The sequence below is a fragment of the Simochromis diagramma genome, unplaced genomic scaffold, assembly GCF_900408965.1.
Source record: "Simochromis diagramma unplaced genomic scaffold, fSimDia1.1 OVJJ01000343.1, whole genome shotgun sequence".
In the NCBI taxonomy this organism is placed as follows: domain Eukaryota; kingdom Metazoa; phylum Chordata; class Actinopteri; order Cichliformes; family Cichlidae; genus Simochromis; species Simochromis diagramma.
The window spans coordinates 4,378,681-4,398,661 of NW_024386831.1; the positions used below are offsets into that span (position 1 = coordinate 4,378,681).

Here is a 19,981-nt window from a genome sequence, read left to right on the forward strand (position 1 = left end):
ATAATCCTGCATTTACCATAACATGATTTTAACCGTTTTTTTAGACATGTGGCAGCTTTTGAAACATCAGTAAATCCTTAAATAAATAATATTTGTTTACATAGAGCATGGAGTATTTTGTCTGTGGTGCTTTGATGAAAAGTGACCAATAGGGTGGTCTGCTAATTTGTTCAGTATTGTCTTCGTTCTCTATTTGCAGAGCTAATCAAATGTGAAACTACACACAAATGGAACCATTTATTTTCAAATGGGTCCATCAGATAAAGGATTGCATAAAGTAATATCTTTTGCTAGCATTGGTTAAACTAAATTAGAACCTTAAAACACCATCTCTCTCAGCTGAAACACTACTCCAATGCCACTGCCAATCAAAAGATAATCTGTGCTTAATCACTTGAGTTTTAGCACCGGTGTATTTTTTTGTTGGGCAAATCATCCCACAGTGCCTATAGTTAGTGATTTACAATTTGCCCTGGAGACAGTCTTTGAAGATTTACACCAACACAAAGTGAGCGGTGGTTCAGAGATCATTACAGGTCACTGATGACACAATCCAAAGCGCCCATTATGCCATTTTCAGCATTTCTTAATCACCCACTGATTAAGGATTCTTTTCGCTTTTCATTTCCACATCCATAAACGGCTTATCGCCTCGTTAATGAATCTTGGGACAAAAGATGCATGACTGTGACCTTGGGGCCACTTGACTCCTGTGGGTTGATTGCGTTAATCAAGACTTTGCAAGGTGCAAACGATGTGATGTCAACTTTACCGCGTCCTCTGCACAGGTACGCTAATTACTTTGTTTACATTCATGTGCTGGCTAAGTGGCTTGATGAATTTAAAGTCTGTTCTAATTAGTGTTAATGTGGTACACCGCATTTGTTTAATTGTGACTGCTTAGGGTTGCTAACCTACAATATTATTCTCAAAGAAACTTTGGCAAAAGAGCATGTAATATGTAATGACGAAATGTTTTGGAAGATTTTTTGAGATTATACGTTTTGATTATAATAATTTATTTAGCAATTGTTTAAATTCACAGATTTAATGTGATGGATATTTACCTGCCAAAAACAAATACAAACTATTGTGAATGCGTAATATTTGACCATATGCTGTTAAAACTCAAACTAAATGGATGCAATACATTTAAAATAATCTGGGTTAACACGACTGACTATTTTTACAGCTGTAAGGCAAACTGTGTTGACTTGTTTGAGTAATTTTTGATGGGGAAATATGAATCACATTAAGTTTATTAAATTGTTTATTTTAAAATAAATGCCCGTACTGTGTTTTCTATCCAAATGAATAGAAAACACAGTACTGTGCAGAAGTCTTGAGCTACACATCATTATCGGCACCAAGGAGGTTATCTTTTTGTAGGGTTTGCATGTCATTCACTCATTCTGTCTGTAAACACGATAGTTCAAAAAGGTTATTAAAAACTTTTTGAACTATCTGCTAGGTGTGCAGAGTGGGGTTATATTGACATCCATTAAAATTAGGCTTCCATCCACTGAGTTCTTCAAGGTCACCTTAATGATATATTGGTCAAAAGTTGACAAAAAACCTTAGCACTAGATCGTAACTATAAGTGTGGTGCTTATTGTCAACATATATAGAAAGTGTTGTATAAGGATTTATAATATCCCGTCATATCTGACCTCTGACCTCTACTTCAGTGTCAACAGACTCATCTACAGGTCAAAGTGATATTAATGCCACATAGCAGGATTTAAAACCATGTTTCTTACTGCCAGTGCCTGTATTGAAATCACATCTGCATGTAGTATGTGATATATGGGGATTTGAAATATCACATTACCTTTGACCTCTTCATCAAGGTCAAATTGTCATAAATGGCTTTTATCTTCAAAACAGTGATTAAAATTCGTCTGTCTTTGTTTGTATTAAGGAAATGATACTGGTGTATGGGCATCCAAATATCATGTTACATTTGACCTCTGACCTCACTTTCACATTCAAGTTGACCCCAAAATGTTTTCTTTCTTCAGTTGTCAAGAGAAAGAGAATGAGCTTGTTATTTAGAAATATACTGTAGTATATTATTATATATCAAGCTCAGGTTATTAATGTCCTGGTATTTACAAAAAACTAATTCTATAAAAAAAATTAAAAAAATTAAAAATTAAAAGAAAAATTAAAAACAACGAATGCTACAAATGTAATATAATCCACATAAATTAAAAAAAAGAAATACTAAAATAATTTAAACTAATAGCTCCAGTTTACGCCAAATAAATTACTTTGGACAAATAAGAAAAGGCTGCATTTTGCAGTTATTTTTGCTGCACTACTAGTATGTTAGAAAAAAATACAATATACAGAAAAGAAGTAAATACTGGACAAAGAATGAGATTTGCACAATCTTATTCAAACTGCTTCTTGTGTCCTCCTGTTTTGCTTCAGAGGAGCCAAACTTTCCTGTCATTTTTTGGGGTTTCACACTGTCTCATTCTGTTCTTACCTTATATGCTGTACTGCCGCACATATATCCCATTTCCATGCAAAAGTTAAAGAAGTGATGGGTGGCTTGAAACTTTTCACAGTCCTGTACATGTAACTGAAATACAGGATCTTAAGAATTTAGACTAAAAAAAAAAAAAATTGAAAAAGTTGATTTTATGCCTCTGCAATTCATTTTGATGGCAAACATGCCCACAGCCTTACAGCTAAACAACACTAACACATCAGTGTGGTGGTCTGTTTGCAGTCTCCAGCACTGCACTGTGAACTTTTCTCTACTTAAACTGTATTCCTTCCAGGTTTACTTAACAGCTGTGCAATGAGATTAAACCTGCTTACACCTTGCAATGGCCTCCTCTAAAGCACAATCAATTTCCTAGTGGGAAGCTTGAATGAAAACTGACAGGAATGACGCGCCTCCTCCCTACTTTTACAGCAAACTCTAAATTCCAAGAAGGAGTCAAGAGAAAGGATGGAGGAGATGCTGTGCGGGCTGACACAGCCGCATGGCGGGTAGGCTGGCATTATTTTAAGGTGTCAGCACACACTGCTCTGATGAAAGGAGAGGGGGGAGGGGGGTGCTTTTTGTCTCTCTTTGCTGTTTAAAATGGCAGCTATGTGAGCATGACAAAAACTGGCCACAGTGATGTGTACAGTTGAAATAACTGTTGGGGCGTGAGGAACAGTCGGGGAATCTGAAGGTCAACTTTGTGTGGATGAACTGTCAAGTGTTGGGTGGAGAAGAGGGAAAATTTAAGGGCTGACAGCCGGAAAAGTGTCGCTGCTCCTCTGTCTCACAGTGTAATGTACTTTGGAGCGACAGGTTCTGTTGCATAAAGGTCACAAGTCCTTCATGCATGTTACACTGCAGCTCCAACCATTATTAACAAGAGCTGTCTTCACATATCTTTCGCATCATAGAATGATCTCCTTCAAAAACAATGCCTATTTTATACTTATTCCTGAGAATATGAGCCTGGGGATTTATTTTATAAATACATATGGACAGTTAGGGCCATGTCCGTAATAGGTCCTTGAAATTCTGCTGCTGTACACCACCCCAGTGGCTTTTACATGAAACTATTAAAATCTGAATGAAGTGCAGACCTTCAGTTTTAATTCAACAGGTTTAATAAAAAGGTACTGCATCAACTGTTTAGGGATAATAGACATTATTATACGTACTGTCCCATTTTCAGAGGCTCAAAGTTAACTGGCCAATTGATTGCAAAGCAACTTTGTGGCCAGGTGATGCATGTTTCAACTGACAAGTTGAGGGGGAAAAAAGTCTAAAGTTGATTTCAAAATGTTGAAATTGGTGGCCGTTGATTGGAAATCTCAATAGGAGGTACAAATAGTTGTCAGTCTATTCGTGCATAGGCTGAAAAAAACTATATTAACATATCAGAGAGACAGCAAAAAAACTCAGGATTGACCAAACAGTTTCCTTCATTCTTAAAAACAAGGAATGAACCGGCTCGAAGGACCACAGAAAATATGTAAAGTGCATGGTGAGATGTCTTTATGGAAGGACACATAAAGGTTTACAACAAGGTGCAAACACCACTGGTTACACTCAAGAACAGGAAGGCCAGATTAGACTCGACTTTAGCAGAAAACTTCTACAGGAGTCTCGACTTCAAACACTGATTTGAAACATACCACATTATTTGTCAAACATGGCAGAGGCAATATTACAGGATGGGCATGTATGACTGCCAGTGAAACCTGGTGAGAATCTGGTGTTCAGCGGCGACAGGATGAATTCAGCTACACTCCCTGCTCACATTCACACAAATGCTGATTAGATGGTACTTCACTATAAGAATGGATAATGACCGAAAGCAAAGTACAATCCAAGACAAGAAATGGCATATTCTTCAATGACCAAGTCCAGATCATACTATTCAGTTACGACAAAACTGAAGTGAAACCTTTTGAAGTAAAGCTTGAAATAACAAAAGTGTAGACTGCATCACATCTTGATGGTTTGATTTAAAATCCAATGTGGCATTGTATCGCACAAGTAAGCATGCTGGTTGAAAAGGAGAAAAAAAGAAAGAAGCTTTAAGTTCTAAGTATAATGAATTACTGTAAACAACTTCACCCAAAAGTGATCCACTATTGTTCCAGAATACTGCTTTATTTTCAAAAAACTGCCTCTTGTTGAAAATCAATCGGCAAGCTGGTGAACTTGCAGCAGAAATACCGCCCATGAATGCCTGCTCTAATTACACAGAGTAGACAGATACAAATGGTTTAATCGCTGGACTAGAGTAAAAACAAAAGAAATAAACAACGTTTGCTTGTGGCTAAAAGTAAAATTTCACACTGAAACAATACAAAGAAGCAGCTTTGGAGAAGTGATGGTCCTCCACTGCAGGTTTCACTAATAATGATGAAGAAAAAGAACAAAGAAAACAAAAGAAAAACAACTGAACATGAGATTGCCTGATAAACATTTTAATGTGGTGCACTGGAAGGAAACGAGACCAACACCCTTGTTGTCCAGCAGTTTCATCTAATACACCATTATTAAAAAAATCTCTTATCCACAAGCTAACAGTTGTATTTTACGATTTCTGACAGTTTCTTCAGCTCAAGCTCTACTTTTAAAAAGTTCTTCATGTCAACAGTGTGAAGAAAAAAAAAATACTGCATTTACTTTATCAACTTTAAACTACACTGAGTGAAATCCACGGATATGTTGCAAATAAAAATGCACCAGATACAATACAAGTACCTGTGGATTAAAATGACCAGATAATGCGTTCATTATTCCTTCAATTGTTCTTAAATTTTAGGTTTTGCATTTACTTCTTATGTTCTCTTTGCATTTGGGCATTATTCATTTCATGCAATCTTGTTTGCTTCTGTATTTTATTTTTCTTTATTAAGTAATACATAAAGAAATACATTAAAAGCAAATTTGAAAAGCACAGAAATTGTATTTTGCAATTTGCTGTTCAGTTCCTAGATCTATTTTTAAGATCTTTAATGTTGTATTTATGTATCAAGTGATTTAAATAGTGTGTCATTAAATTAAATCCAGGCTTTGTCTCTTGTTTTTCTGTGTAGAACTTTGCAAATATTGGCATTACAGCATGGAACATAAAAATAAATTCCTCCTATTAATAATATAATACAATGACTGTACTACAGTAAACCGGGAAAGACGCCAACGTCAGCTAGACCTTGAATTGGATAAGGGGTTTAAAAAAAACGGGTTGATGGGTGGCTGGATGGATGGATGTCTGTTACTACTAAAGCTAATTAGAAAAATAATGAAATGCTTAAGTCAAAAATTGCATAGAGTATTGTGGTCACAGAGAAACTGCCTAATATTCCTTGTCCTTGCCTTGTCGAGCTTGAGTGCCACGCTGTAAGTGCACTTTTTTTTTTTTTTTTATACAGCCACAAGACGAGTGCAGGCAATAGACTAATTCACTGCAGTGCTCAATCAATGACACACAATGAATGTGCTGGCTATGCACAGCTCTCCATCAAGCAGAAGACAACTTCAAATGGGCTCCAAGCAGAGCAGACCTAAACCACAATTCTACTGCAGACTTGTGGGAGAGTGTTACGCTGAGATAAAGACTTGGAGAGTTTAAACTGTACTTCTCAAAAAGAAGTACATGTGGTGAGCTACATAAATGAAGTAAAACTGTTGCAATCACACAGACATGGGGACAGTAATTCTTCTGAGAAGAAATCTCTTGAGGTTTCGCCTTCATCATATACAGTACATTTGGGGAAATGGACAAAAATGTCACAACTGCCCTGCAATTTAATGCAAGTCAGTACCAACAACACTGCAATACAGTGCCTCAGAAATGAAAGCTCTCTGCAAGTACAAACTGAACATTACAAGGTTCACTGTGGTTTCATTATTGCAGAGCTACTGTACTGAAGTTAATTATGTTCTACAAATGCTTATGATTTTGTGTCAAGCTCCTGTAAATTATTGTAATACGACTCCTCCATTCTGCCAAAAAACTATGGGAACTGAATTTAAAATGAAGAGAAAACTGCAAATATTGACTGTAGGAAGAAAGCCCAGGCTCATTCAGAGCTAATGCAGATTTTAAGGCCAAAAAAGGAAACGCTTAAGGATCATGCAAATGGCCGTGCGGCTTTACAAAATAACACTGACAGAGCAGATGTTAAGGCAAGGACAATACAGCCTCTCCTCTCACACTGCAGTGTTCTCTCAGGACAAGGCAATCAGACATGCATGAATTAAACGGTTACTACTTATTTGTGCTCCGATCGTATCGCAAACCAATAATGATGGCTTGTGTAATAGTTAGAGGGATCATTTCAGGAATGAACATCACTTGGACTGGTATTTATTTAGTCCAGCCATTCAGCTGTGATGGCCACGGCAAAATTAAAAAGCCCATCCATCCATATCTAATTTTCTATGTGGGTGCTTTCAGTTAAATATAATCATAATGGTGGATAGAGAACATCTGACCATTTTTATAGCAACAATAAGAACAAATAGAACGCATGCACAATCCTCTTCTCATTAACTTTAGTTTATTATATGGTAGAGGATTCAGCAACTATCTGTAGCCATGTAGATATTGCAATAAAAGTCATATTGCAGTTGGAATGATTGAGAACCCTCATTAACCAGCTGAGCTTCTGCAGAAATTTTGTTAAAGGTACTTTTGTGTAAAGCATTTCAAAGCCCTCATTTTAAAATGTTCAAAACCTTCTAAAATGAACTAAACCTTTCAACAGAGACCATAGCTTTTCCCCCGTGTTGTGATGCCTGTGTGTTGTGTTGCAGAGATATCAAGTGAAGTTGAAAGTGGTCCGCGCTGTCACAGGACAGTGCACTGATTTGCTGCACTGTCCAACAACGGTTTTCAAGCTTGTGTTACTTCACCATTTACACAGAATTTCTTTTTTTTTTTTTTTTATTTAATACAGAAATATTAGATTAGTTAGGAGTCATCTTTCAAAGTAGCATTGTAAAATTATTTCAAACACACAGATTGTAATGCTCATTAGGTTGGATCTAATGAGCTTAGCTACACTACAACTTTTTAGCAAAACACTCTTTCTGGTAAAAAATGCTTCTCAGGCACAAAGTGTCCCTTGATTTTGGTGTCATGAAGCATCGGATTACAGAAAAACTTAGCACGTGTTACTGCTTTAAGTACTCTGTCACATTTAAACACAGTGGCTGAGTATCATTTTGTATTGTGCAGGGTTCATGTCTAGGGGACATTTTAACCCAGAAAAACCAATGATATTTTCTTAAATGATGTAACTGCACCACCAATCGTTCTAGCTCCCAAAAGCAGTGTGTCTCTTTTTTAAAAAGCGCCACTTATCTCTTGGCCAGTCCATCAGGACACCTTTTGCCAGCAGGATTGGACAAAGCAACAATATTTGATGACAGGGTGAAAAGATGCTCAGCATTAGAACCACAGAATAAACACACTGCCTTACATTTTTTTAAAGAAACCTATTGCTTTTATTTGATTAAAAATAATAAAAATTAGGGCTGGGCCATATCATACCGTTCATGGTAATACCGGTATAATGTTAGGCAATGATAAGAAATGAAATATCGCAATAGAACATGGGTAAAACATGCATGTACCATGCCTTTGTTTTTATACGCACATGGCAGAAAAGGCATGGCGGCGACGGAAAATTAGAAGGGCGAAAGCGGATTGTTGAATGACAGATGAACCAGAATTGGTTCATCAATTGGTGCAACTTCAGCGATGTGGAACTGGTATGGCTTTCGTCCGACAGATACACACCAAAGCACAATTTTTGGTAGAGCATGCAAGCGGGCCGTCGTTATTACCATGTTTTTCGGAAAATAAGTCGCTCTTAAAATCCTTGGATTTCTGACCAAACCAATTTTATGTGGTACACGGCGCTCAAAAATCTGTCGAAAAATGTTTTAGTACGACTTTGATAAGCTACGAAGCCGCACCGCTTGATGGTTTGTCGGAGCTTTACCGCTATCGTAGGCAGGAGACGTACGTACTGTGCTTCAACATAATGTTACCGTATTGTGTGTGTATAACCTCTTTTTAAGTTTTGTGGATATTATACATGGTTATGCTGAGGATATGTCGACCAATTTCCACTGGAAATGCCTTTTGGTTAAACTGTCAGCGAGGAATTTGCATTTGCACTGTTAATTTTTATATAACTTTAATGCAGATAAAAAACAGCTGCTTGTTTAAGTGAAAATACATTATTAGTGCAAAAAAAAATCAAAGTTGCGGAGTTGTAAAGTATTTTGTCTCACATCAATTATATCGTCAGTTATATCATTATCGCAAATTTTCAAATATATATATATATCGTGATAAATATTTTTGGCCATACTGCGCTGCCCTAATAACAATTTATGAGAATTTAATACTGGCAAATCAGAATTGTTGCTGCACTACGTGAGGTAACGTAAGTGCAGCTTGGTAAGTAAGAGTGGAGTTCTTTGTTTGGTACTTTAACCACCCAGTGTTACAGTTAAATACTTCTTAATACTTGTTTTGTTATTTACTTCTTTTTTGCTCAACAGGATCCAAAACAACTAAATGGCACCATAAAACTCATCCATCAAAATGACCATAAGGTGAAATCAACGTGTCTGTGCAACAAAATCTGAATTTCACTCAGGACCATCGAAATCACAAGGTGATCATATATTTTTATAAATTACTGGGAATGGAAATACCAGAGCAGTATGGCTTTGTTGAGGAATCAAATAACTCTTCTTCCTCTAACAGGCAATTGGAATGTTGGAAAGCCACATCAGCAAGTCTCAGCCAAAACAGAGCAGCGTCAGACAGCAATGGCATGGATTACCCATGAAAGTTTTCCCCATGAACACAGCATGAAAGGTGGAGATGAGGTGGAGGTGGGCTGCAAAGCAGCGTGCCAAGAAACGGCAACACTGAACGAGCTAATGCAGCTTAGAAAGCCCAGCCCAGAGATCTGTAACACTAAGATCAGCTGATCTGCTGGGACGGAGGCCGAGTTTGACTTCCTGGCCTGCTCAAAATAACCCTATGCCCGACAGCAAACGCTGCCTACAGACAGGATTGCATTAGAAGTAATCAGCATTGAAGAGTTAAACAGTCATCATTTTCAACGTCATGCCATCACTTAAAAAACTCAGTAGGATACAATGATGGTTCCTAACAAGCTAAAAGAGCAATATTTTTAAGTGCTTCTCATAGAGTTCAACTCTTCAGTGCAAGTCACGTCCAGGACCATGGAGCAATCAGCACAGGAGATAAAAATTATCAAGATCCCTGCAGGTAATACCTGCTAGACGTGTTTGCGCCCACAAAACGCAGGCCTACACAGAGACAACAAAGATAAATCAGTGTGGTGGACCAGTTTTTGGTGCCAGCTGCCAGCCCAAAGAGCCAGAGGCAGACAGGACAGGTGCAGAAACCGAAGAAAGCTGTTGGATAATGTGTTGACTATTGATGTCAACTACTACAAATTAAAAAGTGACAGAAAAAACAGCTAACACGATGTAAACCTTTCTTGTGTATAAATTCAAATGGCGACACAAAAATCCAAAGATGATAATTGAACGGAGCGATGTCATCAACAACAAGAGGCAATTATCCTCTTTCAGTCACATTAAGACCTCAGCAAAGACTGAATAATTCATTCCAACGTGAAATCACTGGCAAACTTTTGTTCAGCTCATGCAGGAGGCTGCCGGGCTGCAGATGAAATATTGCACATCCGCTGATATTTAGGATTGATGGAAATGTGTTAAGCACAGCTGTGCTCAGATTATTAGGAGACTGAGGAAGTCGTGTTCCCAAAGGAGTCACAAACCTCACATCTTCCTCTTATTCTTATTACAGGATTTTTATTTCGATCACTTAAAAGGTACCGGTTAATTCAAACATTCATTCCACGCCTTCATTCACATTTTCGTCTAAGGATATTTTAAGGATAAAGCAGGAGGTGACATTAAAGCTGTTTATCAACATTCGGTCTGGCTTGCAAAAGGAAGGCTGCAGCATCAAGGTCCATGAAGCATGAATGCAAGCGGTGAAATATACCGTGCGCACACATGACTGGATATAGATACTTTTTTCAATATTTTGGTTCATGCTCTTTGCATCTTATCTTTTCGGGAGGGGAAAGCTTTTATCATATACTGTGAATTCTTGAACCTCTTGGCACCATCTGCTAAAGTCTGACAGTAACAAGTGTTGCAGAAATTCAATATGCAGAGAAGCCTAAGGGTCAGGCATCTGTTGCTACTCTGATGTAATAGTGCATGGTGGAGGTCAGAAAGCTGCTGTCCTTCTGTTTAGTGAAAAAGCTTTAGCACGCTGTTATGGCAGACACGTAAAAGGATGAACCATTTAGAGCTGTAAGCAGTTAAAAACAAGTGGTCAGTTTGACCGTCTGCCCGTGAGCATGTTTGCCTTCTCTGTGACTGATTTTCCTTTTAGCAGCAGCCCTCACCTGTCTGCTTTGAGTCCTTCACACCGTGCCTTCGGATGACTTTAATTCATTTTTTTCATCATTCCTGCACACGTGCATGTTTATGCTGAAAACCACAGGAATTAAATAAAAATGTAGCAGCATTTTTGCTCCATGCAATTATAAATGGAAATTTTATGTGAGCTGAGGCCCTTGCAAAAACCTTCGCAAACAGTCAGCGTAATGAAGGGGGGGGGGGAGAAAGTGAATTAAAACCAAATATCATTAAAGCCCGGCACACCACCTGGGCCCCGGACACTTTTCCTCAACGCTGTCCAAGGCTTCTCCAGGTCTGATGATTCACACCAGAGGGAGCGGGACAGATGGTGGTAAACACATCAAGCTGTTTGGCAAACGGCAGTCCCAAATATCTCCTCCTCTGCATTTGGGAAGGGTCACTTCGAGACTCGGGAGTGTTGCACAACCCTCATAACTGTCTAACGCTGCAGAGACAGGAACTATACGTGCTGTCGTGACTGCCTAATTCTGCTGTTTTGTTGTCCTCCGTGGCTTTGTGCTAATGAATAATTTGATGTTTTTGTTGATCTATCGCAGCCAACATTTGTCGAACAGCGTTTTGAAGCTGCACGGTTCATCATTTTCATCTTAAACATGAAATCATTTCATCAGAGAAAATAATAAACATTAACATCAGTCAGTTTGTTTTTTTTTATTTATTTTTCGCGGGGAGCTTTTCAAGCGTGAAGACTTTATAGTGCTGCCAAACTGATGAACTGTACGCAGGAAAAATTTACCATGGCAGCCCCGCAGTTGAGCCTCACCGAAAAAGATTTCTGCACATGATTCACTGAATTATTCCAAAAGCTTCCAAAGCTTGATAAACAAAACCATAACAGTGAGGGCTTCGTCCAGATAAAGCTGCTTGGTCTTTCTTATCTCCTGCCATGGCATCTGAAGAATTTCTTTTCATTGTTTCTGAGACAAAGAGCCAAAATATGTTTTAAAAATATCTTTTAAAGAAAGAACATACCGGTGGTTGAGCATGTTTAAACCAAGCTTTCCCTTCAGTGATACTGTAGCTTGAAATAAAGAAATACCCAAGTGACATCACCGCGTCATAGATCTACATTCCTAACTCTTAGTAACTGGGACTTGGATCTCTTGTTGTTTAAGTTTGCAGGGCTGATATCCAAGATATACAGTGGCTTGCAAAAGTATTTGGCCCCCTTCACCTTTTCCACATTTTGTCACATTACAGCTACAAACATAAATCAATTTTATTGGAATTCCACGTGAAAGACCAACACAAAGTGGTGTACACGTGAGAAGTGGAACGAAAATCATACATGATTCCAAACATTTTTTACAAATAAATAACTGCAAAGTGGGGTGTGCATAATTATTCAGCCCCCTGAGTCAGTACTTTGTAGAACCACCTTTTGCTGCCACTGTAAGTAGGTGGGATGCACTATATATTCTGCAACATAGCATCCTCCTCAGACTAGCATACACATTTTTCTAAAGCTTCAACAACAGCTGCTGTCTGTCTGTCTTTTCCAGCTTTCTCAGTGGTCCAATGATAGAGCTTCAGAGATCCCTCGTGTTGCCATTTTTCCAGCCTCACAGCTTGCTTCACTACCCCACCCACAGTCTGCTTCAAACCAGTGTGAGAACCCACTGACTGATCTGCTAACTAAGAAGCATCAGCCAAATTTAGGTGGCTACTGGATGTAGCTGGGATAATAGGAAGTCCTGATCGGGATATTGTTTATCCACTCTCCTGTTCCACATTTTGGTCACCGTTTGCGGCATCCTCAGACAGTAGCAGATGCTTTCAATGTCCTCCAATCTGAGCTTAACATAATACTTTTCCTGTCCCACTCAATGCAACTAACTCTCAAAGTTTCTATAACATTCACAAAGGATTTGTATTTCCTGTTGGGTTCTCTAGTGTCACCGCCATGTAACAACAGAATGGAAACGCCTCACTTCAGCATTTGAACGCACCACCAGGAAGGATTCCCAGATCTCTCTGAAACAAAAACTAGTGTGGGCGTGTGTTTCATTATGATGCATTATTTATGCTGAGGGTGTTTAAAGTCTCCGTGAGTTGATTATGGTTGTGTACTGAAATGAACTGAATCCAAAGATGCCCTGAAAGTTAGGAAAGACTGTGTAACACCACTGGCACAGTGCTTTGAGGTATACCCTGCCCACTGACACAGTTGATGGTACACATTGAGGATGTTTAACAACAAACAATGTCAGACATAGCTCAGGTTTATGAGCTACACAAGCGGCGGATATGTGCGCTCACCTTTTTTCCTGTTGAAGGCGCGGTTCATAGTGGAAACTGTGCGTCTCTGTGGTCCCTCCTGAATATCTGCCAATATTCCACCTGGAAAAGCAGCAGGGAGACGCGAGTTAAAAATGGTTTCCACCACAAGCATTCAGCAAAAGGCAGAAAGTCGAAAAAACAAACAGTCTAAAGTTTTCTTTGAAAAACAAAAGAGGAGAGAATAATCCCACCCTCTTAGAGTGAGGCAAGCATTTGCTGTCAGAAAGCATAAAAATTAAACTCTCAGTGTCTCTGCGTTACATTTGTTTACCATGGAGCCACGTCATTCTCATCTCATCTGTGGTGCCTTTAACCTTGTGCTGCCGATAAAACAGAACTCACTGTTCTTGCTGTTTAACGGTAGAAGGTGTGTCTAAGAATGGTGATTTGTACCAAAGGGAAGCAACAAAGCTGCACGGTAAAACGCTGCATTGTTTACCATGATCCTCTTACAGGCGCTGGCATTAATGTTCAAATCTTTCCAGCAGAACTAGGGCACATTTTTCAGCTAAGCAAATGCACACATACACACATGTTCGTTTGTTTAGCTGTTACTAATCATCTCCAGGTTTTTATTACATTACAGAAAGACAAAGAACCAAAAGGATTTGAGTAATACTGATAATGGATAAAGTGAGAGATGATGTGAAACATGGATAAAAGTCAGATTTCGTCCTTCTTTCTTTAAACCTACTGTAGCTGCAGTAATGCATGCGGGATGCGTCCAAACAGACAAACTGTACAGCACATTGACATTGCTACCTCACAGAAACAAAAGTAGTGATTTCTTTTGGGAATGCAAAGCATCCACCTCCACAATGTCTCCAAATGTGACACTGCTTTGACTGCTTCCGAGCTTTTGCATCAGTTCCCCATGAGAGCCCAGCTTTGGAGAGGACTGCAAGGACAAACTGTCCAGAACCAGGTAGCTGTCAGTGACCCGCACAATCATAATTCTTTACACATTTGCTGGTGGGAAATGTGCAAGGACTGGCACACAACAGCTCTTTCAATCTTTGCCTCTACAAACACATGATACGGGCTATAAAGGAAATGAACACAGCTTTCCCCTCTCTTACATTTACAATGCAAATACTGAGCTATTAAAAGTTTGGGGTTGATGAAACAACAAATCTTGTACAAGCTGCTAAATTTCAACATGATCCAAACTGACACATTTAATTAAAAAAAGGGTTTGGTGTTTGCTCTCTACAAGGAACATCCTAGAATAGCCAATGAAATTAATCATTTTTCTTGTTAGCTGTGACACATAAAAAAGTCTATTAAGCGTATTAAATCTCAGTTATGTCATTCATCAACTGATGGATATACAGAAAACACCCCGCTGTCCAAACAGCCCATTCTTGTAAAACGTCATGTGACTTGAAAGATTCGAGGGAATTTCCTCAGAGCTCAACGAATAAATGATTAACTTCTTAAACAGAAATATTTTTAAATAGTTTTAGAACGCAATAAGAACCAGATGGGTTTTTTTAAAGAAAATTATGTTATGATACATGAACTGCTACAAATGAAAGAGCGTGCTTTCATTTTCACAGCTGTGAATGTGAGCTGCAAGTTGTGTGTTAGAGCTGTGAGGCAGTGTTTACCATTTTCTTCTGAAAAGTGACTTATGAATTGTTTTTGTATGATTAATTTATTGCAAAACTTGGCAACTTAGTAGCTCAAAAAGCATCATCCAAAAGAACCCAGACAGTCAGAGGAGACTGAAACACAAACACTGCTTATTAGACCCAATTCAAAACACAGAGGATGTGAGCTGAGCTAAACCCAGAGACAGACAATAGCAGCACCGTGATTTGGCACAAAGCAGCCAGGCTCTAATATGGAGACACATATCGATTCACAGAACTGACACCCGCAGCTATGAAACATATACTTTGGCCTCAGAACAGTTGGGACTTTGTCACAATGTTTATGTGATCATTTGTAGAAAATTCCACTTCAGTGACTTCATTCAGCAGTTTGGTTAGCTTGGTAAAATGTAACCAAATAAGACCTCAGTTCAGGTGGTTGTTACTTTGGCCTCTCTGCCATTACCTCCCTTCATCAGCTCCCACTGCAACAAACTCCGACGATGTTTATGTTCATCGGCAATTGTGAACAAATGACGACATTTATAAAATGGGTTATAATATGAACACAATTATCAGCCAATACTCCATAGGGCTGAGAAATAAGATTAAAAGTTAAGCGTTACAAAATGAATCGATCACCGCGACATGGGAGGGTAACGGATCATTAGCTCTGACTGAGGCTGTGTCTGAGTCTCGTATCTTTATTACCGAGGGGAGAGATTCTGACAAACAAACACAACATCGTTTTGAAAAGAAGACTCATCAATGACAGAAATCAACGTATTTCTGAACCTGCATTTAACAGACTGAAAAATGAAACACTCTAAAGTGCACATAATGAGGAACATAATGATGTGAGGCACATCACTGAGGGGAAAACACACACAATGTAGTGGGCTCTCGCTGTAAGGGGAGCTTTTTTTTTTCCTCTGACAGAGGCCCTTGAAAAGGTTGTAGAAATTTTAAATGGAACAAGCTTCAGGGTGGAGACTCTGACATTCCTCAGTCAGCTAGAAGAGAAAATCGACTGCTGAAAGAGACCGACGTGTTCTTGCTTAAGCCACACATGATGCCGTTGCAAGCATCACATAGGCAGGTGAACCGCAAGGACACTATTATTATGTGCATTTAGCCAAAGGCGACAGGGAAAGCAAACTCTGCAGATCTCTGCATCAAACTACTTTGCAGTATTTGGTTTGCCATCGCTGCTTTGCTACCTGGGACTGTATATTTAGATTTAAGTGCATTCTTACCTTTCTCTTCGAAGCAACAGATATGTGTTTGCTGCAGAATAAAACTGTCTTAAAAGACTCATCTTCCTTTTAATGGTTTCTGGTATTTTGATAGCGTCAGTATGGGTTGTTTTATTTTTCGTTTTTTTCCATTTGAAATTGGGGAGAGAGCAGCAGAAAGCATGAGGGGGTGTGAGCCATCGAGAGCATAAAAAGCCTTTTTAACCTAAAGCAGGACTCTGGAGGTGTAGTACACCTGAAAATTAAAGATAAAATAGACTTGAAAATTACAAAAAAATATGCTCCCACAGGGAGCTGTGTTCTACCCTTTTCTTTTCCTTAAAAGCGCAATAAGGGATACTGAAGGCCAAAAAAATTTGTAAGAACAAATGATTGGAAAGACTGGATACATGGATCCAAAAGTGAACCATTAAAAAGACAACAAAAAAAAAAAATGGACGGAACTGGCCTGAATCCATAATCGTGCAGAGTGGTTTACACGACCTCCCTAAAAGTCACAGCTAAGAGCTTTAACGTCTTAAAACAAAGATTGCCTCATTCTGGCATCCACAGTGGAAAAAGGCCTGGCAACCTTTTTGTTTGTTTGTGACATACTTGGACGTAGTGCAGTGGTTCACCTGACACTTGACTGTGATATCACTCATTTTGATTGACAGCTGAAGTGTCGCGCCTGTTTTAATAGCTTCCTGTCTGGTGATTCAACAGCACCCTCTCAGGAGAACGGCAGAACCCGGATCACACACGCACACACACACACGCACACACAAACACACGGACTTAACACTGAGCTGCAAATGTCGTCAGTCTTCTTAAATGTTTACCAGCTGCAGAGGAAGCACCGTGTTCTTCTGAATTCCTCAACAACAGTCCACTGTATACTCACTTCAATGGTCAATTAAGAAAGAATTAATAGTATTAAGACTAACAAGAAAAGCAAATGAGCACATGTCAATAATTAAATGGCAATAAAAGCCCAGAGAGCCTTTACATTGTACTGTAACACACACGCACGCGAGCGCACGCACACACACACAGGCTAAGAGACTTAATTACACAGTACATTCTATGTAGGCTGAATTTTGTTTGTGAATTACGAGCAAGGCTAGTGGAAAAAGTGAAGCAGCATCTACTTACTTAGATTCTCGTCCTTCCAAAAACCATGTCCAGATTCTGACAACTCACCTTCAGTGACTCATACATTTGGAATTTAGCTTGGGAAAGAAACTTACTGGAGCTGAGTGCAACCTACTCTGACCCTGTGCGGTCTTCCTCTTTCAAGCCCAGTCAACGCACGGAAAAACGCAAAAGTTTAACAAACCCCAAAATGTTTCAAAATGCTTCAAATGAAAGCAAGAAAGCAAAGTTAATGTCCCATTTAAAAATCCCCCTCAGCCGCTCACTAATCCAAACCATATGCACTCAAAAGGCAGCGCGCTTTCAACCTGGGATAAGAGCAGAGTGTGCACTGTGGTCCCAACACGATGCCCCAGCAAAGAAAAATCAACAAAGATCCTTTGTTTTCCTCACTTTGCTCTCGCCTCGGCTCTGAAGTCTCGCTGCCTAAGTGCAAGCCATCGCAAATACAATCTGTTTATGAATTTGGTGCCAGGATTCCTCCACTGAATCAACCGTGGTGTTTTTGGTGTCTAATCTGGAAGGCAGTCCTGCTCTCTCACAGCCCAGCACTTTCATCTGAGGTGTATCAAATGCAAAATCCTGACATATTTTATAAAAGAAAGGCACCTCTCCCCTTCTACTCTTTAAAAGGAGAGGAGAGAGGGGGAAAAGACCTGCTGTATGGAGAGAAACATGCAAACAACAACAGAGCCGAGATAAAAAGCTACTTACTTGCCTCCAAACTGGGGTGGAATAGTGAAGAGGAAGTTTCAGAGGATCTTAATAGTTTTCAGCTGTGGGCCAGATGGTGGTGCGCTAAGGACTACAGTAAGCAGAGATGATGGGGCTTGCAAGCTCAACAAGAAGCGTTTGCCTAGACACAAGATACTTGACATTCAAACCCAACTTCCTCCGCCCACAGTTTGTCCAAAAGGAGTTTCACATGTGCAAAACAAGAGACCCCTTTGGACAGGGACTATTTTGCTGTGATGCACAGGGGCATACCACAGATGAGCCATAAAAGCCATCTCGCCAGAGGTTGCAGGCTGACCCTTTTGCTGCAGTGTGTGATTCATCATCACACTATGCACCCTGGCAACAGCCTTAGGTCAACATCTTGGCATCAATCAACTCAGCAGTACGGCCAAAACATTATGAAGTAGAAGTAACAACACTTCTCTAACTTGGAGCACAAAAAGCCTCCCTGTGAGATGATGTCAACTTAATAATACCTTTTCCTTTTTCTCTGCACTCTGAAAACATTTACGGCTCAAAGTGTGAGTACCGGCAGCTCCAAGTGTTACACTGCTTTAAAATCTGACATTCAGTTTTTATCACATAGAGATGAACTGCCCGGGAGTGACCTCAAAGTGGGCAGGGGCGATGCAAAAACAAAATTGGAGCTGACAAACAGCTGAATCGGCAGCCTACTTTGTCTTCTTATTGAGATTTTTCTATGTCAACATCTAAAGCGTTATGCAAATGTCGTGTCCCAGCGGGCTATTCAGGAAACTGTCGATCTGAATCTCTCCTTCAAAAACCTTTGAGCATCTCATTGAAGTCCAAATACTTGAGGACAAGCAACTGACCACTTTTATTAAAAGTGTATCAGAGGAGGCTGATCCAAACAGGCAGATGAGGTTGCTCCTGCTCTGCTTTTTAGACACAAGGAGGAGATCAAAATATAAATCATAATCAAATCTCGCACAAGTCGGCGCGGCGCTGCCACTCACGCTGTCCTCCTCATTTCAGTTTAATGCGCTTCATGTTTTTCATGAGGTGGGGGTACAGTTCTGAAGCCAAGACCTATCACAACAACATTTCTGCTATCTCATGTCACAACACTCCAGCACCATTCACAGAGACAGTGTCCACACAGATGAGCTCTCACTGTTACTAACAGAGGCGTCAGAACATGTAGAGGTTAAGTACAGGAACTCTGTGTACGATTTAAGGCACAGATAGATGCATGTAGCTTTTAGTCTTAAAATCTACAGTGTTCGTAATGGCCACCAGGGGTTGATACCTGTGGTTGCAAAAAGACTTTCAGTCCTATAAAAGTCTGTAGGAAAATTAAACTTGACCCTGACTTTAACACTTTTCTCAGTTTTTGGGCTCAGTCAGCATTTTCACTCATATTAAATGAAACACCAGGTCAACATTCTGTAAATCATGGTGATTCTAAGTACTCGGTACTAGATAACCAAGCCAAAATATGATAATCCAGAATATGCTCATTGGCCAATAATTTGTGACCGACAGTCAGATCCACCTGATCATCACATCCACTATCAAAACCTTCACCTCTAGACTTCATAACAGGACTTAACAGCCAAGTTAGGAGGAGGAAAATGTGTCAGAAACATCAGAATGACTATGATTATCTGACAGCAATGGCAGAGAAGATGAGAAGGCGCTGTTAAGGGTTTGTCAGCAAACCAGTGTGCCGCTAAACATAATTTAAATAAGCATGCTTTACACCAGAGGTCGAGAAGTGGCAATTATTAAGAAATAACTTCAAAAGCTAACTATATATAATGATATGCTAATTTTGTGCATATCATATGTTATGTCACTTCCTCATGTTACTATGCTGGTGGGCCAACAGAGCTATTGTTTAGAGTGACCTGGAAATATATCCCAGTGATGCCATTTTTGCATTTCTGATATACATACTGTAGGTTAGAGTTTACCATTTATTATGGAGGGTTTGATGCTGG

At 39.4% G+C, this 19,981-nt stretch overlaps 1 protein-coding gene across 10 annotated transcripts in view; it reads right to left on the bottom strand.

Annotated features, from left to right (window-relative positions):
• The window catches only part of gulp1a (GULP PTB domain containing engulfment adaptor 1a), a 95,473-nt gene that overhangs the window by 17,905 nt on the left and 57,587 nt on the right, over positions 1-19,981 (bottom strand). For 6 of the 10 annotated variants that reach the window (XM_040027578.1, XM_040027577.1, XM_040027586.1 and 3 more), the window contains one exon: positions 13,274-13,354. In XM_040027578.1, the coding sequence (XP_039883512.1) occupies positions 13,274-13,354 (81 nt within the window). The other 4 variants (XM_040027583.1, XM_040027581.1, XM_040027584.1 and 1 more) reach the window with 4 other exon arrangements.